The sequence below is a fragment of the Alosa sapidissima genome, chromosome 4 (genome assembly GCF_018492685.1).
Source record: "Alosa sapidissima isolate fAloSap1 chromosome 4, fAloSap1.pri, whole genome shotgun sequence".
Classification (NCBI taxonomy): Eukaryota; Metazoa; Chordata; class Actinopteri; order Clupeiformes; family Clupeidae; genus Alosa; species Alosa sapidissima.
This window is the reverse complement of record NC_055960.1, coordinates 3598124-3626090: the sequence shown is the minus strand read 5'-3', so window position 1 is coordinate 3626090 and position 27967 is coordinate 3598124. Positions and strand designations below refer to the sequence as shown.

Genomic DNA, 27967 nt, shown 5'->3' with positions numbered 1-27967 from the left:
TTTCTGGGGGAGAAGCAGAACAAACAAAAATAAAAAAAAAAACAATAAAAAACACAGTTTGACGACTTAAAAATTGTACACTTGATCATGGCATTGGATTTGGCCTTGTGCCTACTGCCGAACCACAGTTGTGGGTATATCTTTACCAACCCCACTCTCACGCATGCCATATGACATCTTTTCTCATCTGCATTGTAGAAAAGAATGTTTTTGGAAAATAAATAAGCAACAGCGAATGTTTTACACTCACCATCAATGTCTGCTTTTATAACAGTTGCATTTCGCCGCTGCGCTACTGCAGTGACTTCAGGCCATACTTTACCATCCATGATAGTGAGTTCAAGGAATACACCACCAGGACACAGGCTCCGTGAGTACACTTCTTACCTCAGTTCTACCAAAAGCCTCTTTTGAAAGACCCAATGCAACTCCTATTTACAACTTTAATTTGACTAATGGCAAGGCTGAAATTGACAGGACTTTGTAAGGAAAATAAGAAAGTCATTGACTGCGTTTATTGACTGCACTTCAGTATCCTGGTTATGATCAGTATATGATAAGTATCCCGGTTTTGTTTTTGCACTTGTAATCATCATATCCTGACTTCAGAACCCTGGATAAGCCCTTATCCCGCTTTTGGCCCACATCGGCTGACCACACACATTGGACTTTTTATTATTGGTAACCGGGATACTAGTATACATGGATTTCTATGGAACGTCACGAAAACATGCGTGCGCAACCAAGAGGCAGAAAGCACCATAAAACAGCATAGAGCAATGCAAAAGAGCAAAAGAATAAAATGAGTTTTTGTGCTGAAAACTGCACCAATTTGAAATCACGATGGTTAGAGAATGTTAAATATGTTCAATATCCCTAACGGAAAGCATGTCTTCGCCAAAAATGACAAAATACGATGTTATATTAATCATTCAAATGAACGTCAAACTTTGAAATATAGTCTGAAATGAGATGTTATTATCATTGAGACAACAGGGGTATACAAAAAAATCTGATTGTAGCTTACAACAGCCGACTATTTAGGTTAAGTTTATAACTTTGTGGACGGCCACCAAGCGTCTTCTGCCTCACGGCTGCGCGCGCATCTAGTTTTGTTGGTAAACGGGAAACCCGTGTATTCATCATGTATACAGGGATATTAATAACTAGGTTTCTCTGTGTTCATGTAAACACCATATTTTGGAGGTGATCAAATTCAGGATGCTAAAGTTTATGTAAACGCAGTCATTGATCACTGGCCATTTCCTTCTGTGTGTATGGTCACAGTATCAGTAGTTCATCAGATGCTAAGGAGACTGTGTATCCTTTATGTATGTATTCCCTTACCCGGTTTTACTTCTCCCTCCTGTCTGTCTCATCCTCCCACCTTTTTTGAGAACAACGCCCTTGTGAAACACTAGTCCATCTGCTACTTTGCTGTTTCACAGCTGAGATGCAAGTCTTTATGGGGTCAGGATCTCTAATGATTTCCATTTCTCATTTGACATCAGGGTTTCTCACCTTGGCTCTCTTTCATAACACAATTGGGTGTACCTCACAAACGGCCTACTAGAAATCCGTACATATACTGTGTATGTTATTAACTTTATATACTGTGGATACAACTGTTTGCTTAATTTTGTAGGATGTAGTACAAATGGTAAACATAATTATTGAATGAATAATAAGCACTCATCTGATTTCGCATGGTCATGACGCCTCAATATTATTTTGTGTTCATGCTTGTCTTTAAGTGTGTATTGGATGGTGAAAGGATAAAGCTTTTCTTTTCACTTATAAGGGTGATCTGAATCTTTTTGTCTTTGCACTCTTACAGTGGCACACCATAAAATATTATTAATATTTGATCCAAGTTTATTTATAGGGACACATGATGGGGAGTTGACACCACGTCCAGAGGTAAATAAAGATGTGTTTGCTTATGTGTTTACTCCCATACTCTAGGCCATCTGTCATCCTTGGTGTGACCAACCCTTTCTTTGCCAAAACCCTCCAGCATTGGCCTCACATCATCCGTATTGGAGACATGAAACAGACAGGTACTTGTTCATTATCATTTGGCCACTGTTGCTACAGTTGAAGTTGGAGCCTAAGATATGCTTTAGGTTGAAGTAATTCAAACTCATTTCATTCCAAAGATACCGTTTTAACAGACTGGTTTTCGGCATAACAAAAGCTTTTTCCACAAAATCTTTTTCATTTTTTAAAAAAGTGATCCAACTGACCCTAGACAGGGAATGTTTACTAGAAGTAAATGTCAGAAATGTTTGAATGCGTTTGGCAAAGGTGTGTGTGTGTGTGTGTGTGTGTGTGTGTGTGTGTGTATAAACTTCCAACTTCAACTGTAATGAAGTGCAATGTAATCATAAAAAAACATGAATGGACTTTTCCGATCTGTCAAATCATGTATAGAGTTGGGGCGACTACGTCACGTTTGGGTTGCTCTACACTTCATGCTAGTTGGGGATATGTAGTCTACAAAACAAACTGTAGAGTTTTCATTTCAGTAGATGAAACTAATTTGCATAGTGTTTTGTTAGCTCACATTTTTACTGAGAAATATTACCCTTTCCTGCCTCTACTCCAGATCGTAACGTTAGTCAGATCATTGTATCCTCCAAGACTGAAGTCAGCGCCCAATTCAACAGACAGATGCAAGACATATTGTGCGAGAGGTCACCGCTTTACTCAATGCATAAGTCTTCACTAACTTTGCTTTGGCAACAATTAGTAGACAGGCGCTGCGGCAGCAGTAGCCTCATCTTCTCTCTTTTCCTCTCACTGAGAAGCATACACTTGCTATCGCTCGCTAGTATACGCACGTAAAGGAGCCACACCAATTTAACAAAGGTCTCTACAGTAGGGTCATGTGGGATAATGTTTTGGGATGAGAGAGAGTATCGCTGTAAAAACACTGCTGCGCCGTTATTATTGTGGACATGAACTATTAAGCCAACTGCTCGGAAAGGTCTGTTCTACATTTGTTTTTTACATTGCCATTTTAACCTTGGTCTGCTTTTAAGATGAAGTATTTACATATCTTGAAGGTGAGATGGCAAAGCAGATGAAGGTGAAGAAACTAAAAAACCTGAAAACTCTGGACTCTAAACCAGGTGCAGTATCCTGCCACCCGTCCTCCACTAGATTACTAAATGTGCATGTTCTTTGACACTAGAGATTAGAACAATTAGTACCAGTTGTCAGTCATTGTCTGAACTGTCTTGTAGGTGTGTACAGTGCATACAAACCATTCTTGAACAAAGATGAGGACATCATCAAACAGCTACAGAAGGTCATTGTCAGACAACTTAACAGGATTAAACAATTGCTTCCTTGTTTTTTGTATTGCAATCCTTAATCTTTGTTTGTTTATTTGTTTCTCTTGCTGTCTCCCAGGGTGTTCAGCAGAAACGTCCGTCCGCAGCCCAGAATGCAATTCTGAGACGGTACTTCTTAGAACTAACCCAAAGTTTCATCATACCATTGGTAAGATGTCCTTCAATGGCATGAAACTACAGCTGCAACATCATTCAGTTAATCGATTTGTTCTCAACTATTAAATATGAATCAACAGATTAATTGACGATGAAAATAATGGGTTGTTCACACTAGTGTCCTCTCTCTTCTCAGGAGCGATATGTTGCCAGTCTAATGCCCCTGAAGAAGAGTATCTCTCCATGGAAGGTAATATGATATAATATGAAGCTGTTAAAAAGAGAAAACAAGAGGACAAAATATTAGTGGGGGCATAAATGGCTACAGTGTTCATACCATGTTTGGGTCCAAGTTCCCACAGGAACCCAGCTTTGGGTCCGACCTGTGGTCATTTCCCACCCCATCTCGCTCTCCCAGTGTTGGTCTTCACTGTCCTGTCTAAATAAAGGCAAAAAGACCAGATATACAGTGGGGAGAATAAGTATTTGAACCCATGCTAAAGTTGACTAAAAAGAAAAATATAAAAACATCTGTTAGAAATTGATCTTAATGCCTTAATTAAAACAAATAGTAAAAATCCAACCTTTAAGGACACCAATTTTCTTAGTGAATGAAGAATGTATCGTAAATAAATAAATGTTCTTCCTTAAATTACAGGGGCAATAAGTATTTGACCCCTATGTTAAATTCCCATAGAGGCAGGCAGATTTTATTTTTAAAGGCCACTTATTTCATGGATCCAGGATACTATGCATCCTGATAAAGTTCGCTTGGCCTTTGGAATTAAAATAGCCCCACATCATCACATACCCTTCACCATACCTAGAGATTGGCATGGTGTGTTTTTCAGTTAGCCTATTAGCTGGTTTGATTTGCATTGAACCCAATGAGCATTTTAGTCAACTTTAGCATGGGTTCAAATACTTATTCTCCCCACTGTATACTTTAAAATGACTGCTAAGTTGCACTTAAAGTTCCTATCTAATAGCTTTCTCAAATCATACTCACAAAGCTGCTCAGACCCATTTTTCACAATGGAAAAATGGCAACTCCTAAACTAGAGGAGAGGCTCATTTTCTATGGCTGACATCAATCCACATGCACAAGTTTGCTTGTGTACTGGTAGCCAGTAGGGACAGTAGCTATGCAGTGATTAGGCCTCCCGACACTATAAGAAATGTGCTAGTGACTGATGCTAGCACCCATGGGTTTTAGCCTCCTCACTAACACGCCCATCACTCCATCCAAGGTGCTGCAAGTTTGTGGGTTTGAGGCTAGTGTAGGGGTGAACCGTGCAGTCAACACAACATAGGTTACATTCAGTGATCTCTGGTTAATGAGCACAAGTCTGTGCCTGTAAGCAAGCGCCAAATGGCCTACTGCAAACATCGATTATTTTTCGATAATGACAATACATTATCCCTCTTATTATACGGCTACTTGCCAAAACAAGAAAAGAAACTTCACACAATAGGTCTTTTAAAATTATTTTGTTACCGTTTTGTGGCTTCCGCTGAGAAAACAAATAGTTTGCCACACAAATGGGACTTGACAGTTTCAGCTGTTGCATGGCAACGTCTTACTTGCTGACTCACTTTCTATTGCGATAAGCGAACCAACTACCGTATTTTCTGGACTATAAGTCGCATCACTCAAAAAATGCCTCATGGAAGAGAAAAAGAACATATATAAGTCGCACTGGACTATTAAGTCGCATTTATTTAGATTTTTTTTCACAAAATCTAAGACCAAGAACAGACTGACTATATGGCGGCAAGCTGAGGCGAACTTGGCGATAAGGAAGGCGGCCATGGCCCAACGGTAATTGTAAAGCAATTTACAAAAGATTCACTGAACAATAATTCTGATGTGGTACATGAAAATTGATCTAAAAATGTGGAGAATGCTAGGCAATCACGCACTTTGGGCGATGTGGAGGGACAAGCTGGCAGCAGAGCAAATGCTCAGCAGGCTACCTCCGAGAGAGCGAGAGAGAGAAAAAAAGATGTGCATTTAAAATTACATTTTGAGTTGCGTGTCCCGAGTCCCAACAAAAGCCTGTCGGAACGTTAAAATGTCCCGGTTTACACCAACCACTATTAAAGTGTAGTATTAATATAGCCCGATCATTAACTAAACCCATGTAAAAAGACTATAGCCTAAAGCGTCTGGCGTATGATTTCAATAATGTGTGTGTGTGCGAGTGTCAGTCAATCGTAACAGTCTGCATAATCTTTGCAGCCAACCTTACAGTGTATCTCTGTAAACATTGTGGCAATGCCTCGTCATATCTGCCTCGTTTTAATGGTTAGGACAATGCTGAAGAGAAAGTCATCATTTCTCAAAATATCCAGTTTTGTTTTCAAATGTTTTCATGCATGTCTGGAAACGGGTGAGGAATGTTTAGGAGACAGACTCGTAAATCCATGTCAACGTTGGAATATCATCAGCTATTTTCCCATCCTCATATGGATTTGTGGTCTTTTATTCCCCATTTCCCATGCCTCCTTACATTTTTTTCAACAGAGCCCGCCTCAGTTACGTCCCTTCATTCAAGAGGAGTTCATGAAAACACTGGAGAAGGCTGGTCCGCAATTGACATCTCGGCTCAAGGGTGACTGGATTGGCCTCTACAGGTACCAGTCTACCTTTTAAGTGGCTCATAGCTGGCCTAAGTAGTCTAAGTAGTTCATAACATCCTTAAAGGTGCCGTGTGTAATGTCCCCCAAAAAATCAATTCATACTCCACATTCCATAAAAGATGGGGGCAGTATACCTCTAGAAAGTGAGTTGGTCTACCCTAGAGTAACAACCAAGACGCGTGTATTGCAGTTTGGCTGGCAGTTATGTTGCCCGCATACCGCCTCCCATGGCCGAAACTGGTATTATTACACCTGTCGGGCTGTGGCTAGTAATTTAGCATGCTAATTTAGGTTGATATCTCTGCAGCACTATACCTTGTCATTTTTTTTAATGACATCATCGCCCTTATTTCTTCTCATTCTTTTGATGCGTGTAGCTCATTTTTTTGATAATTCTTACACATGGCACCTTTTAAAAATGTCCTACAATTTACAGAGCATTTTCCAAAAGCATCGTAACTTGAGAAGGCGCTCCTGAAAACACTTGCAGATTTATGTGTTGTTTGTAGAACTACTTCTTTTCACCACACATCGCCTCAACTTAAAGGACAAGCTGCACTGCAAAAAATGAACCAAGTGTTATTAACCAAGTGTTATTGATCTTATATTAAGATTAAAAAATCTATTTGGTATTTGTTTTTAGTATGAAAAGACTTACCTAGCGCCCTCTCAAAAGATAATTTTGACTTAATTTAAGAAGACTTTAACTTATTTTAAGGAGTCTTATCAAGACAAATTTGCTTGTTTTTAGGACAAATTTGCTTAACGCACTGGCAGACAAATTTGCTTGTTTTCAAGATGAGATGTCTTAAAATAAGTGAATTATTTTTTAAATGAAGTCAAATGATTTCACAAGAAAGAGCTAGGTAAGTCTAGGTAAGTTATACTGAAAACAATACCAACTAGTTTTTTTTATCTTTATATAAGATTAATAACACTTGGTTAGATTTTGTTAGATAAGCAGTTTTTGCAGTGTGCCTTTACCAATGTATGTATGTATGTAGGTATGTAGGTTGACTTGAGCGAGCGAACTAGAAAAGTAGCCGAACTTTACTTACTTCGCCTATCTAGTAACGCTAGATGAATTCTGCAGCTGTAGCCAAACAAGCAAATTTGTCTGCCAGTGCGTTGAGCAAATTTGTCTTGATAAGACTCCTTAAAATAAGTTAAAGTCTTCTTAAATTAAGTCAAAATGATCTTTTGAGAGGGCGCTAGGGAAGTCTTTCCATACTAAAAACAATACCAAATAGATTTTTTAATCTTAATATAAGATCAATAACACTTGGTTAGAATTCATTTTTTGCAGTGTGGATGCTTAGTAGCCTAAAGGCAGTTACTGGATGGTTGCTGTGGCCAAAGCCCAGTCATTAGTTCCATCTCTCTTGTTGCCTAGCTAGCATAGCCCAGGATTCTGTTAAGCCTAACTTTGTAAATCACCACTGTCCTTACTACAAACGCAATGTAACAGAGCTACAAGCCATCTCAGTCATATGTTGCAACTCTGCTTTGCGTCGTGCTTAACAACGGTCCTTAGCCATTTTAAAATCACTGGAACCTATGGCCTCTCTCTATGGGCTTATTGCCTAATTTGTTGGCTTGCGCTGTGAAAATGACCATAGCAGCTGTAATGGAATGTGGTGTTAGTGGTGGATTGACAAAGCACCATAATATAGTCATTTAATGGTCCTGTTAATCAGTTTTTGTTACCTTTTTACTTACATTGAAAGTATGGGCTTTAGAGACATTTCTTTCCTGGGAATTGTGGTCATGAGACTGTCCATTCAAAAATCCACTGATGACTTAATCACACATTCACAATTACTGATACAACAGCACGGCAATCGTCAGCAACCTTGTCTACGCTATTGAGTAATGCCCTTCTCTTGTGTAGGCAGTTTCTTAAGTCGCCTAACTTCGATGGATGGTTCCGGAACCGCAGGAAAGAAATGATGCAAAAACTAGAAGCCTTGCATCTAGAGGCTCTATGTGAAGAGGTGAGTATGTGGAATTCTTATGTGTTCTGGGAAGAATTCATAATATTTGTTTAGCAAAGGGCTATAAAGGCCATCAATGGCAACATTTTGCTATCTCAGTTAATTTATTTTTTTATTTATTTGTTTAATCTTTCTGACATATCTACCTCTATGCTTCTGCATACACACCAAGGATCTTCAACTACGTATTCAGAAACACACTGAAGTGGAGACCGTGGACCTTGTTCTAAAACTCAAAGATAAACTAGTAGGTTTCAGTAACTGTATATTCTATTGAACTATATTGTCTGCAGCTTTGCTTTCAGAAATAAATTGATGTTTGTTTGGGCGTGTGATGTCCCTTAGACACAGGCAGAAAGAGAGCAGCTCCCTGTTCGAGCAGGAACCTTGGCCAAACTCCAGACCCACATTGAGTCCATCATCCTTTCCCTCCCTGAGGACCTCCAGGGGATCTTGCATAAGCCAGCCACCCTCTGAGATTGACCCTCTCGCCCCTGACCCCAGTGTTGCAACTGGACGGCTACAGGGGAGTGACTCTAAATCAAAGCAGGCTAAGCTCCCGAATGAGCTCTGGACATTTCCTTTTTGTTATTTTTTTTATTGTTTTATTTTTAAAACCAGGATTTTAAGTGCACTTGTTCCCATAGACTAATGGAATATTGGCGTTGCAAACAATGGAAGCTATAATAAGGACATGTCTCCAGACAAGGAGAGCTAAACATGGTTATTCTACTCTGCACAAGTACAGGGTCTTGTTGTGTATAAGTGTTACTGACATGCACACAAGCTGGACCTGGGCCATGTCGCTGTGCATTCTTTGGCACTAATGTTGTGAAGGAATTATGTCCACATTTTTTCAAATCTGAATGTTCCACAAGCCCTTTAAATCTGTCTAGTAATCTAAATGGATTAATTGATCGATGCAAATCGTGGGATCCTCTACATTATTTTACTTTGTGCAGCAGCTGCAGAGACTGGCTATATGTTGATAATGTGACAGATGAATTTGATGTGGGACCTTTGAATTATGATACATTCATCTATTCTATGGGGTTTTTTACAACTATTGTTTGGAAAAAGAGTGCTCAACTAAAAGGTTGAATCTTGAAGTTAGATAAAGTACAGGGAACTGAGAAGATGGGGAAGCAATAAAATAAACCAGCTGTGTACATCAGGTTTATGATTCATAATAGTTTTCATCTAGTACTTCTGAATTTATGAATTGTCTATGAGAGGCTTGATATGTTGTCAGATATGCTGACTACAGTTAAAGCACTTAAGTAAAGGCAGTTCTGAAAAGGAAACACTAACCAAACCTAACTTATCTTTCAAGAGTTTATCAACTCTTACAATGGATGTAGCAATTTATTGTTAATAGCAGCTTATTTCCAGTGCCGGGCTCTTTATGTAATTGACTTAGTTGAAAATAGTTATACTGTATTCTTTACGAAACCTGTTCATTTAAAGCTTAAGTCATAAATTCACCTGCAAAGGGAAACAACCAGATCGAGTAAATGAGTTAAGCCTCTTTGGAAACCTTGACATTTGTAGAAGCCTGAAGTAATCATCTGTTTATCTGCACAAAAAGGATTATTTGATGTGTGTTTTTGTTGATGTGCCTCAATGATGATTGATATCAGGCTTGTGTCTGATGTTCTGCCCTACAGTCCTATGTATGCCTCTACATACATTCCTCAGAAAAGAGCAGGAGTTAGCATCTTCTAATTGGGGTTGTTCCATGCCAGCCTAGCCTGACTGGCACTGCATTTATTGCTTTGCACTAGGGTCTGCTTATTATTCATTCCTTTTTCAAGGTGTTCATGTACTGCTTGAGCATATACTAACAACAATCATGCATTGTGCATTTTCACTGTAAATTGCAGCTTGAGTCCATACTTAGTTATTGCATTGTCAGCTTCATTCCTTTGTTTAAGGTATGGATTAAAGCAGTGATTACTTTTCAGTTACCGGTGCCTTTGACACTTGATCTAAGGTTTCTTTTCTACAATACATGCATTATTGCCTTTCTACAATACATGCATTATTGCCTTTGAACATTGCGCCAGTCACACTAATAGTATCCATGTTTACAGTGTTTCTGTTAGTGCTCTGGTTGCAACCTAACCTCAACAACCTTGTGGATCTGGGGGGAAAATGAAGGATTCATGTCATATTTGTTCTTGGACTGTACTGTTGGTAGCAGGAGTCATACCCACAGTTTGTGGCTAAAGTGATATCCAGTGCCCCTCCTTGTTGTAGACCACCAACCCCAGATAAAGGGAGATCATGTGGAGGAAAATGAATCACAAGCTTTTTAGAAATAGTTTATTTTACGGCAAGTGGAACCTGGAAACCACCAAAGATTATAACTTGATGTTTCCAATTTAAGTATGCAGTTTGTAGTGACCGTATTAGTTACCTTCATCTGACAGATTATCAGTCTCCCCATCTCCCTGAGCATACCCCCCCTACAGCATATTCATTTTTTAATGTGGCGAATGTTTTCACATGCAAAAAGTATACACTAATAGGTGGTAAACAGAACCTGTGACAGTTGGTTGTTGGGCAACCACTCTTATTTTATATTTAAAGAGAAATGTATTTTAACATGCTTGGATTTTATATAGAGGTATATTCTCATACTCTACTAGCTCTAGAAATTGAATGAATTGTTTCACAGAACCACTTGCCCATTTATGATATTTTTCCACTATTCTATGAACAAATATTTTTTTAAGTCATGGAGTCTTAATATTTATAGATGTTGTTAGCGTGGAATGTGAAATATCCCAAATGGGCTCATTAAGAACCACAACAATAATGTAAACTAAAGCACAGATACTATCTATTGCTTCAGGTGGAGTAAATAAATTGGCATTAATGGTGTGCTCTATTGAATTTCTTGTATTTCTTGACTACAATTCCAGCTGTAGGCTACAACAGTATTGCTTTGCTACAACCATACTCATGACAAAGGTTTTTCATTTGTAAATAAACTGACAATACAGAAAGTAACATGTTCTTGGCTCTTTGTTTGCCTCTGTGCATGCAATTGGATAAACCTAACCAATCAGAGCAACAAAATATGTGACTCCCATAGGGAGAACAGCAAAATTGCCCTTCTCAACAAATGCCATAATCACTGTTTTCACTTTAGTGGCAGAAATCAACTTAAGCACGCTCAGGTGTTGATTGCTCATCTGTCTATCCTCGTATAAAGCCCGCCCAAACGATTAGATTGACCAGTACACATCTCGACCAGGTAGGCCTTTAGATCTCTGAAGTTCGCCTACAAAAACTAACCCAATCTGCCATCTTTGTCCATATAAGGAGATCCGGGTGTCAATTGAAGCTAACTACCTATGGCAAATTGAATTGCAATTTAACTCTGGGGTAGCAAAGATCAAAATGTGCCATCTTCACGTAGGAGATCACTGTAGCCTATCCACTTGAAGGCAGAGGGCAAAAGTCTGTAGAGCCAAGTATTTGCATTTCCAATTTCTTTAAGTTTAACAGGTAGGCCTACGATATTTAAAAATCTCCATGCTATTTTCCCATAAGGTCGGTCAGTGGATCTTCTGGCCAATTGATTTCCATTTCAAAAATAAAAATTCATGAACAAAAAAACAAAAGAATTATTTGATTTCCTTTTTAAAATACAAATGGGTCCATATTTTGGAAGAAATGGGCAGATTCGCAGTTTGCGGTTCAATAAATCCTAGGCGAAACATTTTAATAACACAATAGACAGCTCTATCTAACAGTAAGGTAGACAACAAGCTACAACCCAGTTTTCATCCAAACGAGCAGTCTACAGACGTCGATAAATAACGTGTTCTTATGGGCATCATGCTTTCAGCCGGATGTCTAAGGACCGTCTACAAAGTGCAAAACTGAAAGTAAATACAAAGATAATTTCACTTTAGTGCTGCCAGAATCATTCCACACATCTAGGGTCCCACTATGGTCACACTGCTCTGACATTTTGGGATGCCTTTGTCCTATTTTTTTTATTGGAATTTTCAATAGCTTCACTCTTATTTACCAAAGGGACACCAAAATCACTCCACACAACCAAAATCTCCTTTTACTCATACTACACCAAATAGTTTAGGAAAATCTGCCTTGTCTTAATTTTAATACATTTTTACTGGGGGGGAAAAATTCAAGAACTACATTCTTTTTGAGTAGTGCTGCCAAAATAACTCCACACATCTAAGGTCTCCCTATGAACATACTACACCTGGTAGTTTGGCAAAATCTGACAGCATCTGACAGCCTTATTTTTATTGGGGGGGGGGGGGGGGAACAATACCTTCACTTTTATTGAGTCTTATTGAGAACTTAGTGCTTCCAAAACCACTCCACACATCTAGGGACTCCCTAGGAGCAATTGCTTGTTTTAGAAAATATGTCTTGGTTTTTTTTTCCATTCATTTTTATTTGAGAAAAAATTCAATAGCTTCACTCTTTCAGTCTAGTGCTTCCAAAGGCACTCCACACATCTAGGGTCTCTCTATTGTCACAAAACCTGCTACTTTGGGAAATGCCTCCTTTCTTCTCTTCTCTCTTAATTTTTCTGGTCTACCGCTCTGTGTGTGCGTGTGTTTTTATGTGTGTGTGTGACGCACGTGCACAGCTGTGTGTGTGTGCGGGTGTGCGTGCCTTTGTGTGCATGTACGTGTGCGTGCATATGTACTGTGTGGGTGTGCGTGTGAGTGTGTGCGTGCCTTTGTGTGTGCATGTACGTGTGCATGCATATGTACTGTGTGCATGTGTGTGTGTGCGTGTGGCTGATATGGCCCCCCATTAACAGAATTCTACGAAACTTGGCATGCATTTAGAGGGTGTCATAATGCCATCTACAGGCCGATTGGTGTAGAGTCCCTAAATGTACACATATATTCATTTATTGTATGGCCCCATGAACGGAATTCCACGAAACTTGGCATGCATTCACACACACACACACAAACGCGTGCACACACATAAACACATTCCCGTTACCCCCACACAGTGTTGTAGTTGAGTCACTAAACCAAAAATCACAAAAACACACACATGCACACACTCATTTACATACACAACAGTTCCAAGAGTAGGGGATGGAGTAGGAGATGGAGACAAATTGACAAGCGCGATTTATTTTTGCGGAGATAATGTGCAGGACTGAACGGCAGTCATAATTTGTACCGGTATGCGGTACATCTAGTTCTAAGCAGTTCTTGTAACATCCTTCGTAGCAACCAAGTCTAGAGGCTCCAGTGTACTTCTATTCACGGAGCTAGCTCTTTTAATCAGTTTTTTTTAGTTCTTTTGTGTAATTGCTCTGATGCTGCTGCTCAACTGCAAGGACATTGGCAAAGTAATTGCACTAATAGCAGACTAGTAAACTATCAACATTCAGCTCGCTAATGCTAGAACAAAACTCCTACTTTATGGCATATTAATACAATATTTAGGATGGTCTTACAACGATAGACTAGGCTTCACTGAAGGGGCCATAGCCTATCACAAAAACATTCTGGAACCGTGGAGAAACCTAGCGTTCATGGGCTTCGGAAAAACCTTTTTCCCAGTGAAAACATCATTCCGAGTCATTCACGTCACGTGTGTGAGTCAGAGGTCGTTAACTGGGGCTAGATTTTGCTAACAGAGTTGCCCAGTTAGGGGCTCGTCATCACTTTTGTCGTCACGTTATAGTTCGTTTGTAGTCCATGTGGCCTTTCATGTCCAACAGTTTTAATGTGAACTCGGGAATTTGCCGTTTTTGTCACTTGAAAGCTGTATATCTTTCTTTCACAAGCGTCTTACACTATATTTTAAGCAAATACAGTTGTTTATTTAGGATTAGTGAGTATGTTTTAACCTTTGTTGTGGCATCCGTATTTGTCACACATTCCGACGGCAAAGCACATGAACACTTGCTGTGGGAAAAACAAAGTAGCCACGGGGGCGGTCCTTGTCATTCCGAAGTGCCATGAATGCACCCAGCCTACTAGCATGAGTGGATTGATGCTAGGATGTGGCATAGGTGACGTAATTTCTACCACGTTGGATGGCTCTGATGGAACGCTCGTGACGTGGCAAAATTTATACTTTACAGTCTACGTATGCGTTGGTGCAGTGATCTAGGTGGTGTTCATATAAATTAGGTTTTGTGCTGTATCTTTTAGTTGAGACACATTTGAATGCGCAAGGAAAAGAATAGTTTTGTTATTTCAAAGCGCGCAGTTGGCTACAGCTGCAGAATTCATCTAGCATTACTAGATAGGCGAAGTAAGTAAAGTTCGGCTACTTTTCTTGTTAGCTCGCTCAAGTCAACCTACATACCTACAGCTTCGGAATTGGCCGACAGTTGTCCCAGTGCTGTACTAGGCGACTTTAGCCCAGGATTTCTGACCGATAATGGGTCTCACTATTTCGAGTGTCTTCTCTCGTCTGTTTGGAAAAAAGCAGATGAGGATTCTAATGGGTAATTGACAGCTCGTGAACTCTGATGCTCTTCTTTCTCCATGTCATACTAGACTAGCCTAAGTCCTAAAATGCAATCGTTTGTGTGGATTTTAGGTCAACTTGTTAGCCTGGTTAGTTTACTGAATTTAAAGTATACTAGCTGGTTAGTTCGTAGTACTGAATTTCAAGAAGTTATCTATCTTAACTCTGAGCGCCTGGGTCTGTTTTTTTTTTCAGTGGACATAATGTCACTGCAATAGTCATCTAGCAATTATGCTAAACGTTGTCGGATTCATACCAGCATACTTCTCCTGTTTATTCTCTGTATCCAACACAATATAGCCTATGTGACACGTCTAGCAGTTCAAAGGAAGCTACACCCTTCGACAAAGTAGGCTAGCATGTTAACTGAAAATGTGGAATGATTTACTTGTTTCCTATCATTCCGAAGTTTTTCTGTTTTTGCAAGTAGCTTATCGTGTTCTCTTTTGCAGTTGGACTAGATGCTGCAGGGAAAACAACAATACTCTACAAACTTAAACTCGGGGAAATTGTCACCACAATTCCTACTATTGGTAAGTTGACACTGTGCTGATCAGTAAGATAAGTGTGAGTTTGTCATAATCTAGCCTTCTTCCACTGCTGAAATCCTATGGGGCTGTTGAGGTTCCCTGTTTAACTCATTGAATGCCAAGCTGTTTTCGGGAGCTTTGTCCTAGAGTGCCAGCAATCTAGACCATTGTTGATGATTTTTATACAGCCACAGCATATTCTGTGTTATAGCTATAAACACATACAATGGCTCGTTTAAAAGGTGAGACTTTAAGCTATCGGTGGGTGCAAACCGTGTATTTCTACACGCCTCTGTTCCTGAGAAATCCCAAGCTAAACAGTGGCTAGTTTTCAAAATCGCTGTTTTTTTTCTAGAAATGGAGATATAACGTCTTTCATGAAATATGAAGTGTTGCCTGTTACTTACTTGTGTAAACTTTCTGGGAAGTGATCAGCGAGACCTGGCGAGACTGCCACCTAGTGATAGACCCACGAAAATGGCCTGGTTTTGACCTGACGTCAGAGAATGTCTAATAAAGGTAAACGGGCTCTGCCTGATGTGCATGCGTCACTGATTCGACCCAAAGCGGCAACCGAGTTATGATAAAATGTCCAGATTGTGCGTTTTCATGAGTTTTCGATCGTCATATATTTCATTTCCATTAATCACAGAGTTCCCAAAATCACATATAAGGTGTGTTAGAGTGTCTAGTTTCGTAATAAAAAAAAGCTACATTTTTGGCACTCAACGCATGGGAAAGGCATTCAATGAGTTAATCATTTGTGTTCAGGCCCTAATCAATAGAAGCAGAGGCAAATACAGGAGGCTACCCCCCATGTTTGGTGGTAGACCTACCCCTGGTTGACAGGGGTAAAACATAATCTTTTGGTGATTTATCTTAATCTCACAATGAAACAAATGATATGCACACAATTATTGGCACCCCTAGAAAATCTAAATGTAAGAGAAGCTTTTTTCCTTTAAGTTAATTTGAGTGTCTGTGAACTTTAAGCAGTAATCCACGATTTCTCATTTTTCAACATGGGAAAGAAGAGAATATGCTCAATTAAAATAAAAGGAAAATGTGTTGACCTTTGTAAGTCAGGGAATGGCTATAAATGAAAATATAAATGCCCATATTTACAGTTAAAACAATAATTAAAAAGTTCCAATCAACTGGAAATGTGACGAACTTGCTTGGACAAAGACCCATGTTTATCTTGCCCCCAAGCACAGTGAGGAGGATGGTAAGAGAGGCGAATAATTCCATCAATGTTAGAGAGTTACATAAATAAATATCATCTTGGGGTCACCCAAATCTACAAATCTACAAAAGTGACCTCCCTGCTAATAGAGTATTTAGAGGGCATGCCAGGTGAAAGCCTTAACCGTCATTTAAAGGAACATGCCAACATTTGGTGAAATTATCTCATTTGCAACTGTCTTCTCTGTGCGTGCAGTAACCCATATATCTTGTTAGAAAATTGATGTGTCTCATTTTACATTGTTATTTATCCACATGGTAAATACACACGTCACAACTCTTTTTTTTTTTTTCAACTTTTTTTCCCAACATATTATATGTACTATTTCTATTTATGAGGTATTTTTGTTTCTCAGAATGAATTTTTCCTCATTGTTTTCATTGTTGTGAGACATAAATAAATTGCCAAAAGATGATTTTTTAAATACCTCTTTTTACTCAACTACCAAATTAACTTCCTGTCCTTTATGTAGGGTTCAATGTGGAGACAGTAGAGTACAAGAACATTAGCTTCACTGTATGGGATGTGGGTGGCCAAGACAAGATTCGACCCCTGTGGAGGCATTACTTCCAGAACACTCAGGTATTTCCAGTTTTTCTACAGTGCTTCCAGGAAGACACATCTTGTAACTGGCTGACTTGATCAAATGATAGGACTATATATATATATATATATATATATATATATATATATATATATATATATACTACCAGTCAAAAGTTTGGAGACACTGAATACCAGCTGAGATCATTTGCCTTGTTTTTTTTTATTAGGGCAGCAGTCTTCAGATTACATTATGTGCTTACATAATTGCAAGGGTTTTCGACTGACGAAAGAAATGGCTGATCTTTAATGCAATATCTACATTGCCCATTATCAGCAGTCATTCATCCAATGTTGCAAAGGCACATTCTGTTTACTAATCTGATATCATTTTAAAAGGCTAACTGAGAAAACATTGGAGAACCTAGAGAATAAGTGGATATTGAGGTGTGAAGGGGAGCATTTTGGGACCTACTAACTTGTCATTGTCCTTGTATGCATGCTGTAGGGCCTCATCTTTGTGGTGGACAGTAATGATCGTGAAAGGATACAAGAGGCTGCTGAAGAGCTACAGAAAATGGTGAGTAGAATGTGAATTTTTGGTGATTCGCAAAATGGGCTTGAATGGGAAGGTGGCCAGATTGATCTGCAGAATTCAAATAAACTCACAGATTTGTCTGGGTTCTTCCAGGCATTGCTTAATGCAGTCTGTATGGTTTTCAGCTGCTCTTGTACATTTCTGTATGTAGCTAAATAACATAGAATTAAAACATTACCCTTCATCATATACTAACCTAGCTAATATAAACTAAAGTGCTGGCCTGTTTTATCCATTTACACATTTCTTGTCAATATAAAAACTTTTTGCCAATCTGTGTGTTAATGTAACTCGTCTATTAATATTAATTTGGCAACATTTCGATGAAGGTAAGTTAATGCTGCTGTATGCATTAGGGACGCATGATTAGGAGAAAATTGCGATTTTTCTGACTGATATTGCAATTGCGATTTGCGGTATGATTTTTAAATGTCAATGAATTGATTCAGTTCCAAATGTCTCTTTAATTTGTGCCACCCGATTGGTGAGCACGCCCGGTTCACAAGAAGCACAGCATCCCCGTCCGACTGTGAAGCTCATCAATCAGAATCTTTGTGCCCCTCACGCATATGCACACCCACCAACCAGAAGTACCATAGTCAAGGAGGGTGAAATTAATCTAAAAGTCAGAAATGTAACAACATGAACTGTGCATTATTATTTGTAGCTTTTGCAATTAGGTAATTGCATTGGTTCATATTGCGATTATGATTGCAATTGCGATGATTGTGCAGCCCTAGTATGCATTCCAGTCTATCAGTTTGCTCAAGTTATGTCACTTGTCTGAGCCCCTCTGTCTTCTCCCAACAGTTGCAGGAGGATGAGCTGAAAGATGCTGTGCTGCTTGTCTTTGCCAACAAACAGGACTTGCCCAATGCAATGGCCATCAGTGACCTTACTGACAAACTGGGCCTTCAGGCACTCAGGAGCAGAACTGTGAGTGGTTCCCATCTGGAACATTCTATCTGGTTATGGGCAAACTACACAAAACTAATACCATCCATTTAAACTTATGGTGCAAAGCATGTGTCCTATTATTACAAGATAGTGCTCTGATCGTACACCCATACAGATTTTTTTTTTTTTAAGTATTAAATGTATCAAATGTATTAGTTTGGCCTGAACATACACAAACATTCTTTGTTTCTTAGTCAGCCATTCTGTATGGAGCACTGAGTTGAATATTCTAAATGCGGTTGTTCTTCTCTACAGTGGTATGTACAGGCAACCTGTGCACCTCAAGGAACAGGTCTATATGAGGGACTGGACTGGCTGTCTGACGAGCTCGCTAAACGCTAAAGATGTGGCCGTGTACTTCATGGAGTCATAACAACCAAGGATATGATTACCAAGATGGACCTCAGCTTGGGAGAAGAACTATATAGATGTACAAGTACTGTACAAGAACTGTGATCAAACTCTGGTGCATCTTCCCCTTTATCCCCTTTTTACTTCTTGGCTGACATGTTATACTCATGGCAAAAGAGGCTGAGAACACCAAAGCTCTCTCTGAATGTTTTGTGTTTCGGTTTCAAATATGATCCCTAGACCTTCCTCCATCCCAGATGCTGGCGATCTGAATGTGGCTTATAGTGCAAATACAGCCAGCTCAGATTTTGAGGTTAGACTGTTACTTTTAGAATATAAACAATCTACCATTTACTGTTGGCAGCAGCATTGTTATGTTGAAGATAGGCCATTTTGCCATTTTCTGGGTTTTGTCACATTTGCTTTCTGGGCTTTTTCATTAAAGCGTAACTCCGGAGTGAAAACAACCTCGGGTCTATTTACGGGAGTTAACCAGTTCAAACTTTTAATTGAGAGCAAAATTACAGAGTTTTGAACAAGACGGTTTTTTGCATTAACACTAAATGGGCTTATAGTGAAAGTTAAGGGGGGCAGCTAGCACGTCTGAAGTGTATCTGAAGGAAGAAAATTGCCTGGCTTTGTGTTCTGGTAGTGTCAAATCAGTGGGCGCGTTCAACGTCTGCCGGCGTGGTGTAGATCTGTAAATGTAAAGCATGCTGAATGTAAAGCATGTTTGTATTGTACGATTCAGCCAGATCTGCGCAGCGCTGCAAGATTGAACGCGCCTGCTGATCTGACAGTACCAAAACATGTACTCTCTGTACACTTTCAAAGTTTACAATACTTCGGTTTGTCTGTAGTGACCTTTACCACACTACCACAGAAGTGCAATTTTATTTGGAGCATTGTCAGTGGTATAAAATAGTGTTTGTTTTTTGACATTCTAGCTGGCCCCCTTAACTTTGACTATAAGCCCATTCAGTGTTAATGAAAACTCCAATTAACACAATTTTGCTATTAACTACCGTTAATAGACCCTAGGTTGTTTTTACTCTGGAGATACGCTTTAACACAAAGAGTATTATTATTTTCTATAATTATCAATAAAATATTTTAAAACTTGAAACAAAAAAATATTTTCATCCCCAAAGGAATTAGTATTCCAGCAGCCAGACAAACACAGCACTCAAATATACATACATACATACATAAAAAATATTCTAAAAAGATTATTCCTCTCTCTCTGCTCAGGGGAGAGTAATTCTAAAGTGCCATTGTAGTGAGTAAAAAAGTATTTCTGTATGTCTTTCTTACAGCATTGTTGGCATAGCCTCCAACTGAAAATACTTTGTTGTTTGACCAGTAACTTGTGTAGTGGAAGTGATGTATTGTCCAATATATTTAACAGTTTGTGCAGCATCCTTCTCTCCTCCACCAACTCCAGAGCTATCCTTAGCATAAAGCCAGCCTTCCTAATAAGCTTATTCAGTTCAGTGTCTGGCTGTAATGCTGCTGCCCCAACAGATGGCAGCAAAGAAAACTGCACTTGCAACAACACTCTGGTAAAACAAAGCATCAACATTTTGCTGCACACATTAAATGACCTGAGCTTTCTCGAGAAATTGAGTCTGCTCTGACCCTTCTTGTATACAGCCTCAGTGTTGTATTCCCAATCCAGTTTATTGTCAATGTGAACACCCAAATATTTGTAGTTCTCTAGAACCTCTACCTCTTCACCCAGGATTGAGATGGTATTTAGCTCAGGCCTGACCCTCCTAAAGTCCACGAATTCCCTTGTCTTAGGCACATTCAATACAAGGTGGCTGCTCCTGCACCATGTCACAATGCAGTCCACCAGTTGCCTGTACTCCGTGTCCTCACCATCACTGACACACCCCAGAACTGCAGAATTCTATATTACTGCAGAGTTGTATTGGAAGTCTGAGGTGTACAGTTTGAAAAAAGGAGACAGCACAGTCCCTTGTGGTGCTCCTATGCTACTGACTACCTGCTTAGACACACACCCTTTAAGTCACACAACCTGTGTTCTCAGGTAATCAATAATCCGTGAAGTTCTGGAGATGTCTACCTGCATCCTTTGCTGTTTCTTACATATCAGCATAGGTTATATGGTATTAAACATACTTGAGAAATCAAAGAACAAGATCTTCAGTGCTACCAGCCTAGATTATGAAATGTTATTATCAAATGGATAAAATAACTGGACCACAGTACAAGAAAAAAACAAAACAATTGAATTCAAAATGAGTTATTTTGGTAAATACACGATTCATTATTCACAGATGTCCACAACCCATACATTCCAGATATTCTCTAAAATATATATTACATGGGTATTCATGGGTTTCATCAGGTCCCTTGCCACAGGTGTATAAAGCACCATGCAGCAAGCACCATGCAGTCTGCATTCATAAACTAGGTGCTTGATTTTATGTACCTGGGGCAAGGGACCTGATGAAACCCTGAATGGCAACTAAATCAGTCACTGTTGAGATCATGCAAATGTATACAGTCCTCTGATAACTGAAACTGTCAATGATGGGGCAATTAAGAGATTGTACACAGAATGCTGCCAAATCAGTATGTCTTGTCAGAAAGAGTTCATTTCCACTTGAGGTCACAAACAAGGGCAATATGGTCTGAGGGATGAGAAACACTTGGTAGGGCTTGGTAAGTTGTCACCTCATCGTGGCTTGGCATGGGAATGACCTGTTCCACACAAAGCATCTGTGGATCTAGGAAGATATAGTCCAAGCAGCCATGGAAGCCACCCACATAGTTGGTGTAGGATGGCTCTCCACAGGCACTCTGGAGCTGGAAGGGGTTGTGTAGCTCCATGGGGCACTGCTCGTCAGGCCCACCAGAGGTCCAGTCAGGATGTGTTTTGGGTACAGTTCCCTGGCTCAAAAGCTGGAATAGGCCTGAAGAAGGGATGCTATTGAAATCACCAAAGAACAGCAGAGAAGCTCCTGGGTGTTCCACAGAGATGACCTGCTTCAAGTGACGTAGGGCCACGTCAATCTGGATCAGACGAACATTTCCTCCTGTGTGGGAGACAGGAAGGTTATCATGGAGTATATTAAACAGGGGGCTAATTATCTAAAACTTTTCTGCTTAACTTTTTATACAAGTATACTTGCCTTTGGGGTGCCAGTAGAGATGAGTGTTGGCAACACATACTGGCTTTGAGCAATTGCTTAAAGGCTGAAGAACAGTCACCTGCAAGAAAATCAATTAAAAACGGAATTTACGTCATACATTTACAGTTTGGAGTGGACTGTATGTCACTGGGCATCAATTAAAAATACCTGCAACGTAGTTGATCTTTGCATCACCCGGTCTTTCAAAATAGGGTTCTTGGAGAGATTATCCAGCAAGTCAGAGTGAAGAGGGTCATTTCTTAGTGCCTCACTCAGCATTATGTCGTGCTGACTGAGCAGTTGTAGTTTAGACTTTCGAAAATATGTTGCAAGTCCCTCATGCTGCTTCTCTTTGATTTTAAAGACTCCTTCCATACCAGAGGCATCCAATGCAGGTGACAAACTATCATTGAACACTGCTTTGTCAACCTCCTGAAGGCAAATTATGTCAGCGTTATATCCCATTAACTCTTTTTTGATTAGGCTTTGTCTGTAGTCAATTCCCAATGCATAAGGAGGGCAATAAGGATACAACACTGTTTTGGAAAGATCAGTTTGAGCATAGATATCTGCCAGAATATTGTAAGACACAACTCTCAATTTTGAGTTGTCTGTAACTTTTTTTGTGTACAGGTGGCGAGTGTCAAATGTGCAAACTCCAGGTCCTGCTTCAACAGTACTACTAGAAACCAACTCCTTTGCAGCCCCATATTTTGTCTGATTCCCAGGGATACAATTAAACTTGACTTTCAAACCAATATCTCCATTTGAGGGCGTGAACACACGACCGGTGCCAGCCTCGATCCAGGAGTCTTGGTTAGGGTCTCTGGCTTTAAACCACGTAAAGACACTGTCGTTTAAATCACCGAATTCTATTTCTAGTTTGGGACAAACAGGAAAACCTGCCAAAATTGCGACAGGCAACTCCGCGGTGGTGAATGTCGGAGGGTTGCGCTCAATTTTATATTTAATTTCCCCAATGTGTAGAACAGCTCCATCTTGCCACGCATTAAAGTTTGACACATCATTTGCCACATAATCGCCATTGTAGTGCAGTCTTACAATCGGCTCAACGGCCTCACATGGTTCATTTAATTGTTTTTTCTTGGACTTTTTACCCTTTCCCTGGGTCCTGATGATGCCGTTTGATATTCGTGCTAATACTTTACCCAGTTCTTCACTCTGATCTCTCAACATGTGCTTCTGGCTCCCATAGAGCAAAAATGAAATTGTTAGCTTTCCCTCCGATGGTACACATCTTACCACTGCTCTTTCCATTGTCTTGTAATAACGGAGACAACAACTACTGTGGTGGTCCCACAATGAAATAGAAATCAAATTATTGACAAATAATCGTGAACGGAGCGCAAAATTCCACAACATTTGGACAACACTATGAATGAGCGTCTGGTGTTAGCAAGGCTACGCTACGGAAATTTAAATCGGACATTTAGCATGAGCTGATTCGACGCAAACGACCCATAGCCTATGGAACAAGTGAAGAAACTAAGTTGTTAAAAAACCCTGTTTGAACATAATCGTGTGGTGACCACTGGCTGTCTGACGGTGATCACAGGGCGATGCAATATAGGAACACGCACAGTGCTGCCGCGATTCCTAGCTCCACGGAACTGATTTCTTGACAGCCGACCTTCTTCGTCTTCTTTTTGAATGGCAGTTTGCAACTTGCCATTGGTGCATACCGCCACCTAGGCTACAGGAGTGTGACAAGGGACCTACCAGATAAACTGTGCAGTTAATCTATCTTTGTTTCTAATTGGCAGTAACACAAAACCTATTGTTTACTATTTATAAGTAAAAAAGGGGACTTTAATTTTGGTATGAAAAAATAGTTGTTAGGTCACATGACCAGGATATGTTGTAAGTAGGCTACTTCACATTTCTACAGAGAGGCCTATCAGAGCTACCTCAGTGACCACCTGAAAGTTTAGGCATAATGTATTTGAGGAAAAGAAAAATAGCAAAATATAGGCTAATTGTTGCCATATGGCAACAGCATGCAAATATGGAACCTATGTATGCCCATTCAACTGAATGATATCAGATTAGGCTACCATAGGATTACATATCACTATAGGCTAATCTAGGAATATTTACAACTTTTGACAATATTTTAAAGTTAAAAAGCATTTACACTTTCATTTGTAATCCCATACATATTGGAGTTTTATAGGATATTCTAAATGTTTACCAATTTACAAATTATCTGTCCAAATATTATAGTATATTATAGACTGTATTTTGTGTTATTGTTCACTATATAGTCAACTAGACATGCTGTTTTCATAATTTCTTTTTGAGATTTTGGGAAAGATAAAAGCACATTGTTGGCTCTTCCACCAATGAAGTGTCAGTATATTTATAAGAGGGAGTGGGTATGAAGTGAGTATGTTGGGTTGGGTCAGGCTCATCAGATTTTTCCTTTCATACATCAATCTATCCAATTGTTAAACCAACTAATTCCATTTATTCATTTTTATAAGTCTCCAAGACCTTGTCTGTGTTTTCATGTCATGTTCTGTGGTTATACAGTACATGCTTTGTTTCCTTTCTTGTGTGTTTATATAATTTGTGGTAATGTTTCATGTATGTCCTTTGGTGCTTTTCATATGTATCTGTATGTATGTCTATGTCCTCTTTCTTATACGAGCTACCCAGGGATGCAAAAAGAATTTCAGCCTTGACTGACAATAAAGTTATATCGTATCGTATTTGACAGGACAGTGACAGCTGTAGCCAGTTGTTTAGTTTAGTTTCAATATGATGATATTTCCATCCCATGCAAACTCCTAGATATTTAAATGTAACCCTCTCAAGAGTTTGTTATATATTTATATTTTAGTTATCAGCTTTCTTTCTAGTAAAAAACAAAAGTTGAATAAAAAACTAGATGTACTGCAGAGCGGTACAAAATATGACCACCGCCCAGTCCAGCACATTTTTTCCACAAAAATAAATCTCACTGAAAGGCATATTTGATTCTATCACTAAATTGCATTGTGCACACTCAATTCTCACTGGTATCTGCTAGACAGCAAGTACCAAAACATGATTAGTTCATAGATTTCACATGTAAAATTCATTTTATACAACCCCACCCCCCATCTTGCCTGTTCATAATTCTGAGAAATTCTTGAATTGTGTGCATGTGTGCGTGTACATGTTTATGTTTATGTTTATGTGTGTGTGTGTGTGTGTGTGTGTGTGTGTGTGTGTGCGTGTGCATGTGCTTGTGTGTTTGCCTGTTTATGTGCCTGTGTGTGTGCATGTGCATGCATGCGTATATATGTCTACTGTGTGAGTGTGTCATACGTAGGATTACTGTGAATGTATGTGTGTGCGTGTGTATCTGTTTATGCACATGTGTGCATATGGAATGGGTTTACATGACCCCTGGAGGCAAACATACGCAAAAAATTGGTCATCCTAGGCCCTACGGTTCTCAAGATATTCACAGAAAACTGTGTCTGCCCTACCCTCCTTTCGGGGGGTCCATTCCAGCGGGGGGGCTACAGATCAAAACGAAAAGCGATGGTTCCATGCTATCCATGTGGGGTTACATGCCCACCAAGTTTCGTGTACCCCGGTCTTTCAGTGTCCCGGGAATCCTTGTTGGTGTACGGTCACTAAATGTACACATAAATTATTTTATTGTAAGGCCCCCCATGAACGAAAGTCCACAAAACTTGGCATGCATTCGGGTGTCATAATGATCCTACACTTTCAATTTCGTGCAGTTTTGACCATGTCAGCCAGAGATATTGTGATGAAAACACCTAATGTTTTGCTTTTTAATTTTTAACTAGGTGGCGCTATACATGAAATAAGTGGTAATGGGATAGGTTGACATGCCCCCTTAAGACCAACATACAAAAAAAGGTGGACCTCCTAGGCCCTACGGTTCTCGAGATATTCACAGAAAACTGTCTCCGGCCACCTACAGGCCAGTTGGTGTATAGTAACATAAATTAATTTATTGTGTGGCCCCCCATGAACGGAATTCCACGAAACTTGGCGTGCATTCAGAGGGTGTCATAATGATCCTACACTTCCAATTTCGTGCAGTTTTGACTATGTTAGGTCACAGATACCTGCGATTACAACACCTCATTTTTACTTTTTTGTGTTTAACTAGGTGGCGCTATACATGAAATGAGTGGTTATGGAATGAGTTGACATGGCCCTTTGAGATCAACATACAAAAACAAATGGTCCTCCTAAACCCTACGGTTCTCGAGATATTCACAGAAAACTGTGTCTGCCCTACCCTCCTTTCGGGGGGTCCAGTCCAGCGGGGGGGCTACAGATCAAAACGAAAAAAGGAGGTTCCATGCTATCCATGTGGGGTTACATGCCCACCAAGTTTCGTGTACCCCGGTCTTACAGTGTCCCGGGAATCCTTGACGGAAATTTGGACATGCGAAAAAGAAAAAAAAAAAAAAAAAAATCTGACTAAACCTATATGACCACCACTTCGCTGCGCGGCGTCATAATGACAAAATCTATATGACCGCCGCTTCGCTGCGTGGCGGTCATAATAATGAAAACCCCAATCAACTCCCCACTGTTGTATTAACTGAATTTTACTTTTGCACTCTTGCTGTTATATTCCGGCAATATTACACGATCATTACACCTTTATCCATATTACACCATCACCTGCATACAATAACCCTTCATTTTCCTTTCCTAGTCTTCCAAAATATGTAAATTATCAAATGAAATAAAATGAGACTGATTACACTTCCTTGAGGAATTCCACTCTCTACTGTAAATTCTTCTGAATTTTCTGAATCTATTCTCACTCTAGAAGTATGTTGTGAATTTTCCCACCAATTCCCTTATATCATTTTATTAACAGACCCTCTCTCCTGGTATCATAAGCCTTATGTCCAAAAACACAGCCACCATTCCAGGTCACAGCACCATGACCTCCATTGTGTTTACCTCGAGGCTCAGCCCTGCACTAATACTCGAGCAACCCGCAGAAGCCCAAGGTGCTAGCTCTCTCCCTAGCACGTCTCATAAGGCATCAAAAGGGAGGTTTACCTAATGTCCATATTGCACAGTGTAGCAGCTGGCCACCATTACAGCTAATCCTAATTGCTTCTTTACTCCTACACTTCAATGTTGACAGGAACTCTTCTGCAAATGGAATGCCATGCGGCAGTTCTGCATGATTCAATTAATGGTGGCTTTTGTCTTGAATGTCGGGTAAGATTTAGGTCAACTTGAAAACTTCCATTGTAGGCCTTATTTGTCAAAATGTAATTTGTAACAACATTTCTGAAAAAGTCTGTGCCAAAAGAAGATTTTATTCCACCATCATCAAAGGCAAAAGAAAGAAAGAAAGAAAGGAAATAAATACATTTGCCCAAGAACATTTGTTTACCCCTTTCATTTTGTACACTATGATTATTGCCAATATACATTGCACAATGCTAATCATCTGGTTATTGTGGTTTTATGTCTTTTCTAGCCACAAGCATGCTGCATGACACTACACAACAGTAAGCTGTTGATGTTGTTTGCATTAGCTTTGTGAATTCAATGACTTGTAGATTTAATGGAAAGGACTTTGTTTGGAGTTTAACAAAACTGTCCATGGCTCATCTTAAATGAATACACAACTTTGTTAACACAAAAAAACATAAAAGCAACTTACAAAACCAGAATCAAGATACAATTTTCACAAATTCAAACAGTTATTCAAAAACACATCTCCCCAATGAAGAATCAGTAACAGAATTACTGAACGCAATGGCATGTATAAGCTGCAAACCATTGAAGAATCATTGCACATTTGTTTCCATGCACACCATATTCCGATTAAGGTCCATATTCTGGTTATGGCAATATTCAAAATAAGATGTTTCCATGTGTAGCAGAAACTGAATATTCCTGTTTACATGTTATTCAACATATGCTGAAATAAGTAGTATCTGCTTCATGACGTCTCCATGGTCTCTG

General features: G+C 39.5%; 3 protein-coding genes across 4 annotated transcripts in view; 2 read left to right on the top strand and 1 right to left on the bottom strand.

Annotated features, from left to right (window-relative positions):
- Nucleotides 1-11107, top strand: part of dennd6aa (DENN/MADD domain containing 6Aa) — a 28337-nt gene extending 17230 nt beyond the window's left edge. The window contains exons 11-20 of the mRNA XM_042090018.1: nt 275-370; nt 1966-2060; nt 3069-3134; nt 3249-3313; nt 3418-3507; nt 3652-3705; nt 5983-6092; nt 7990-8092; nt 8265-8339; nt 8438-11107. Of these exons, the coding sequence (XP_041945952.1) occupies nt 275-370; nt 1966-2060; nt 3069-3134; nt 3249-3313; nt 3418-3507; nt 3652-3705; nt 5983-6092; nt 7990-8092; nt 8265-8339; nt 8438-8569 (886 nt within the window). The 3' untranslated portion in view covers nt 8570-11107. The remainder of the gene's footprint in view (nt 1-274; nt 371-1965; nt 2061-3068; nt 3135-3248; nt 3314-3417; nt 3508-3651; nt 3706-5982; nt 6093-7989; nt 8093-8264; nt 8340-8437) is intronic.
- A 3021-nt stretch (nt 11108-14128) lies between these two features.
- arf4a (ADP-ribosylation factor 4a) lies at nt 14129-18866 on the top strand. 2 transcript variants are annotated; one of them, XM_042090067.1, is made up of 6 exons: nt 14129-14371; nt 15043-15123; nt 16839-16948; nt 17418-17489; nt 18318-18443; nt 18720-18866. In XM_042090067.1, the coding sequence occupies exons 1-6, from the start codon at nt 14284-14286 to the stop codon at nt 18804-18806; spliced, it is 564 nt and encodes a 187-aa protein (XP_041946001.1). In that variant the 5' UTR covers nt 14129-14283; the 3' UTR covers nt 18807-18866. The 2 variants fall into 2 exon arrangements, with proteins under 2 accessions (XP_041946001.1, XP_041946002.1); XM_042090068.1 differs by having other exon boundaries at nt 14136-14567.
- Nucleotides 18867-21047: 2181 nt separating this feature from the next.
- On the bottom strand, nt 21048-23637 carry pde12 (phosphodiesterase 12). Its single transcript, XM_042090023.1, has 3 exons — nt 22145-23637; nt 21977-22055; nt 21048-21880 (listed from the first exon to the last, which is right to left on the bottom strand). The coding sequence occupies exons 1-3, from the start codon at nt 23357-23359 to the stop codon at nt 21438-21440; spliced, it is 1737 nt and encodes a 578-aa protein (XP_041945957.1). The 5' UTR covers nt 23360-23637; the 3' UTR covers nt 21048-21437.
- Nucleotides 23638-27967: the final 4330 nt, after the last annotated feature.

Bases quoted from the DNA above. Each gene is read 5' to 3' on its own strand.
- arf4a (XM_042090067.1), top strand. From the start codon at position 14,284: ATGCGCAAGGAAAAGAATAGTTTTGTTATTTCAAAGCGCGCAGTTGGC. The intron at 14,372-15,042 runs GTAAGTAAAGTT...TCTCTTTTGCAG, and splicing joins AGCATTACTAGATAGGCGAA to TTGGACTAGATGCTGCAGGG. The intron at 15,124-16,838 runs GTAAGTTGACAC...TCCTTTATGTAG, and splicing joins CACCACAATTCCTACTATTG to GGTTCAATGTGGAGACAGTA.
- pde12 (XM_042090023.1), bottom strand. From the start codon at position 23,359: ATGTTGTGGAATTTTGCGCTCCGTTCACGATTATTTGTCAATAATTTG. The intron at 22,056-22,144 runs GTATTTTTAATT...ATTTTCTTGCAG, and splicing joins AAAGATCAACTACGTTGCAG to GTGACTGTTCTTCAGCCTTT. The intron at 21,881-21,976 runs GCAAGTATACTT...TCTCCCACACAG, and splicing joins TCTCTACTGGCACCCCAAAG to GAGGAAATGTTCGTCTGATC.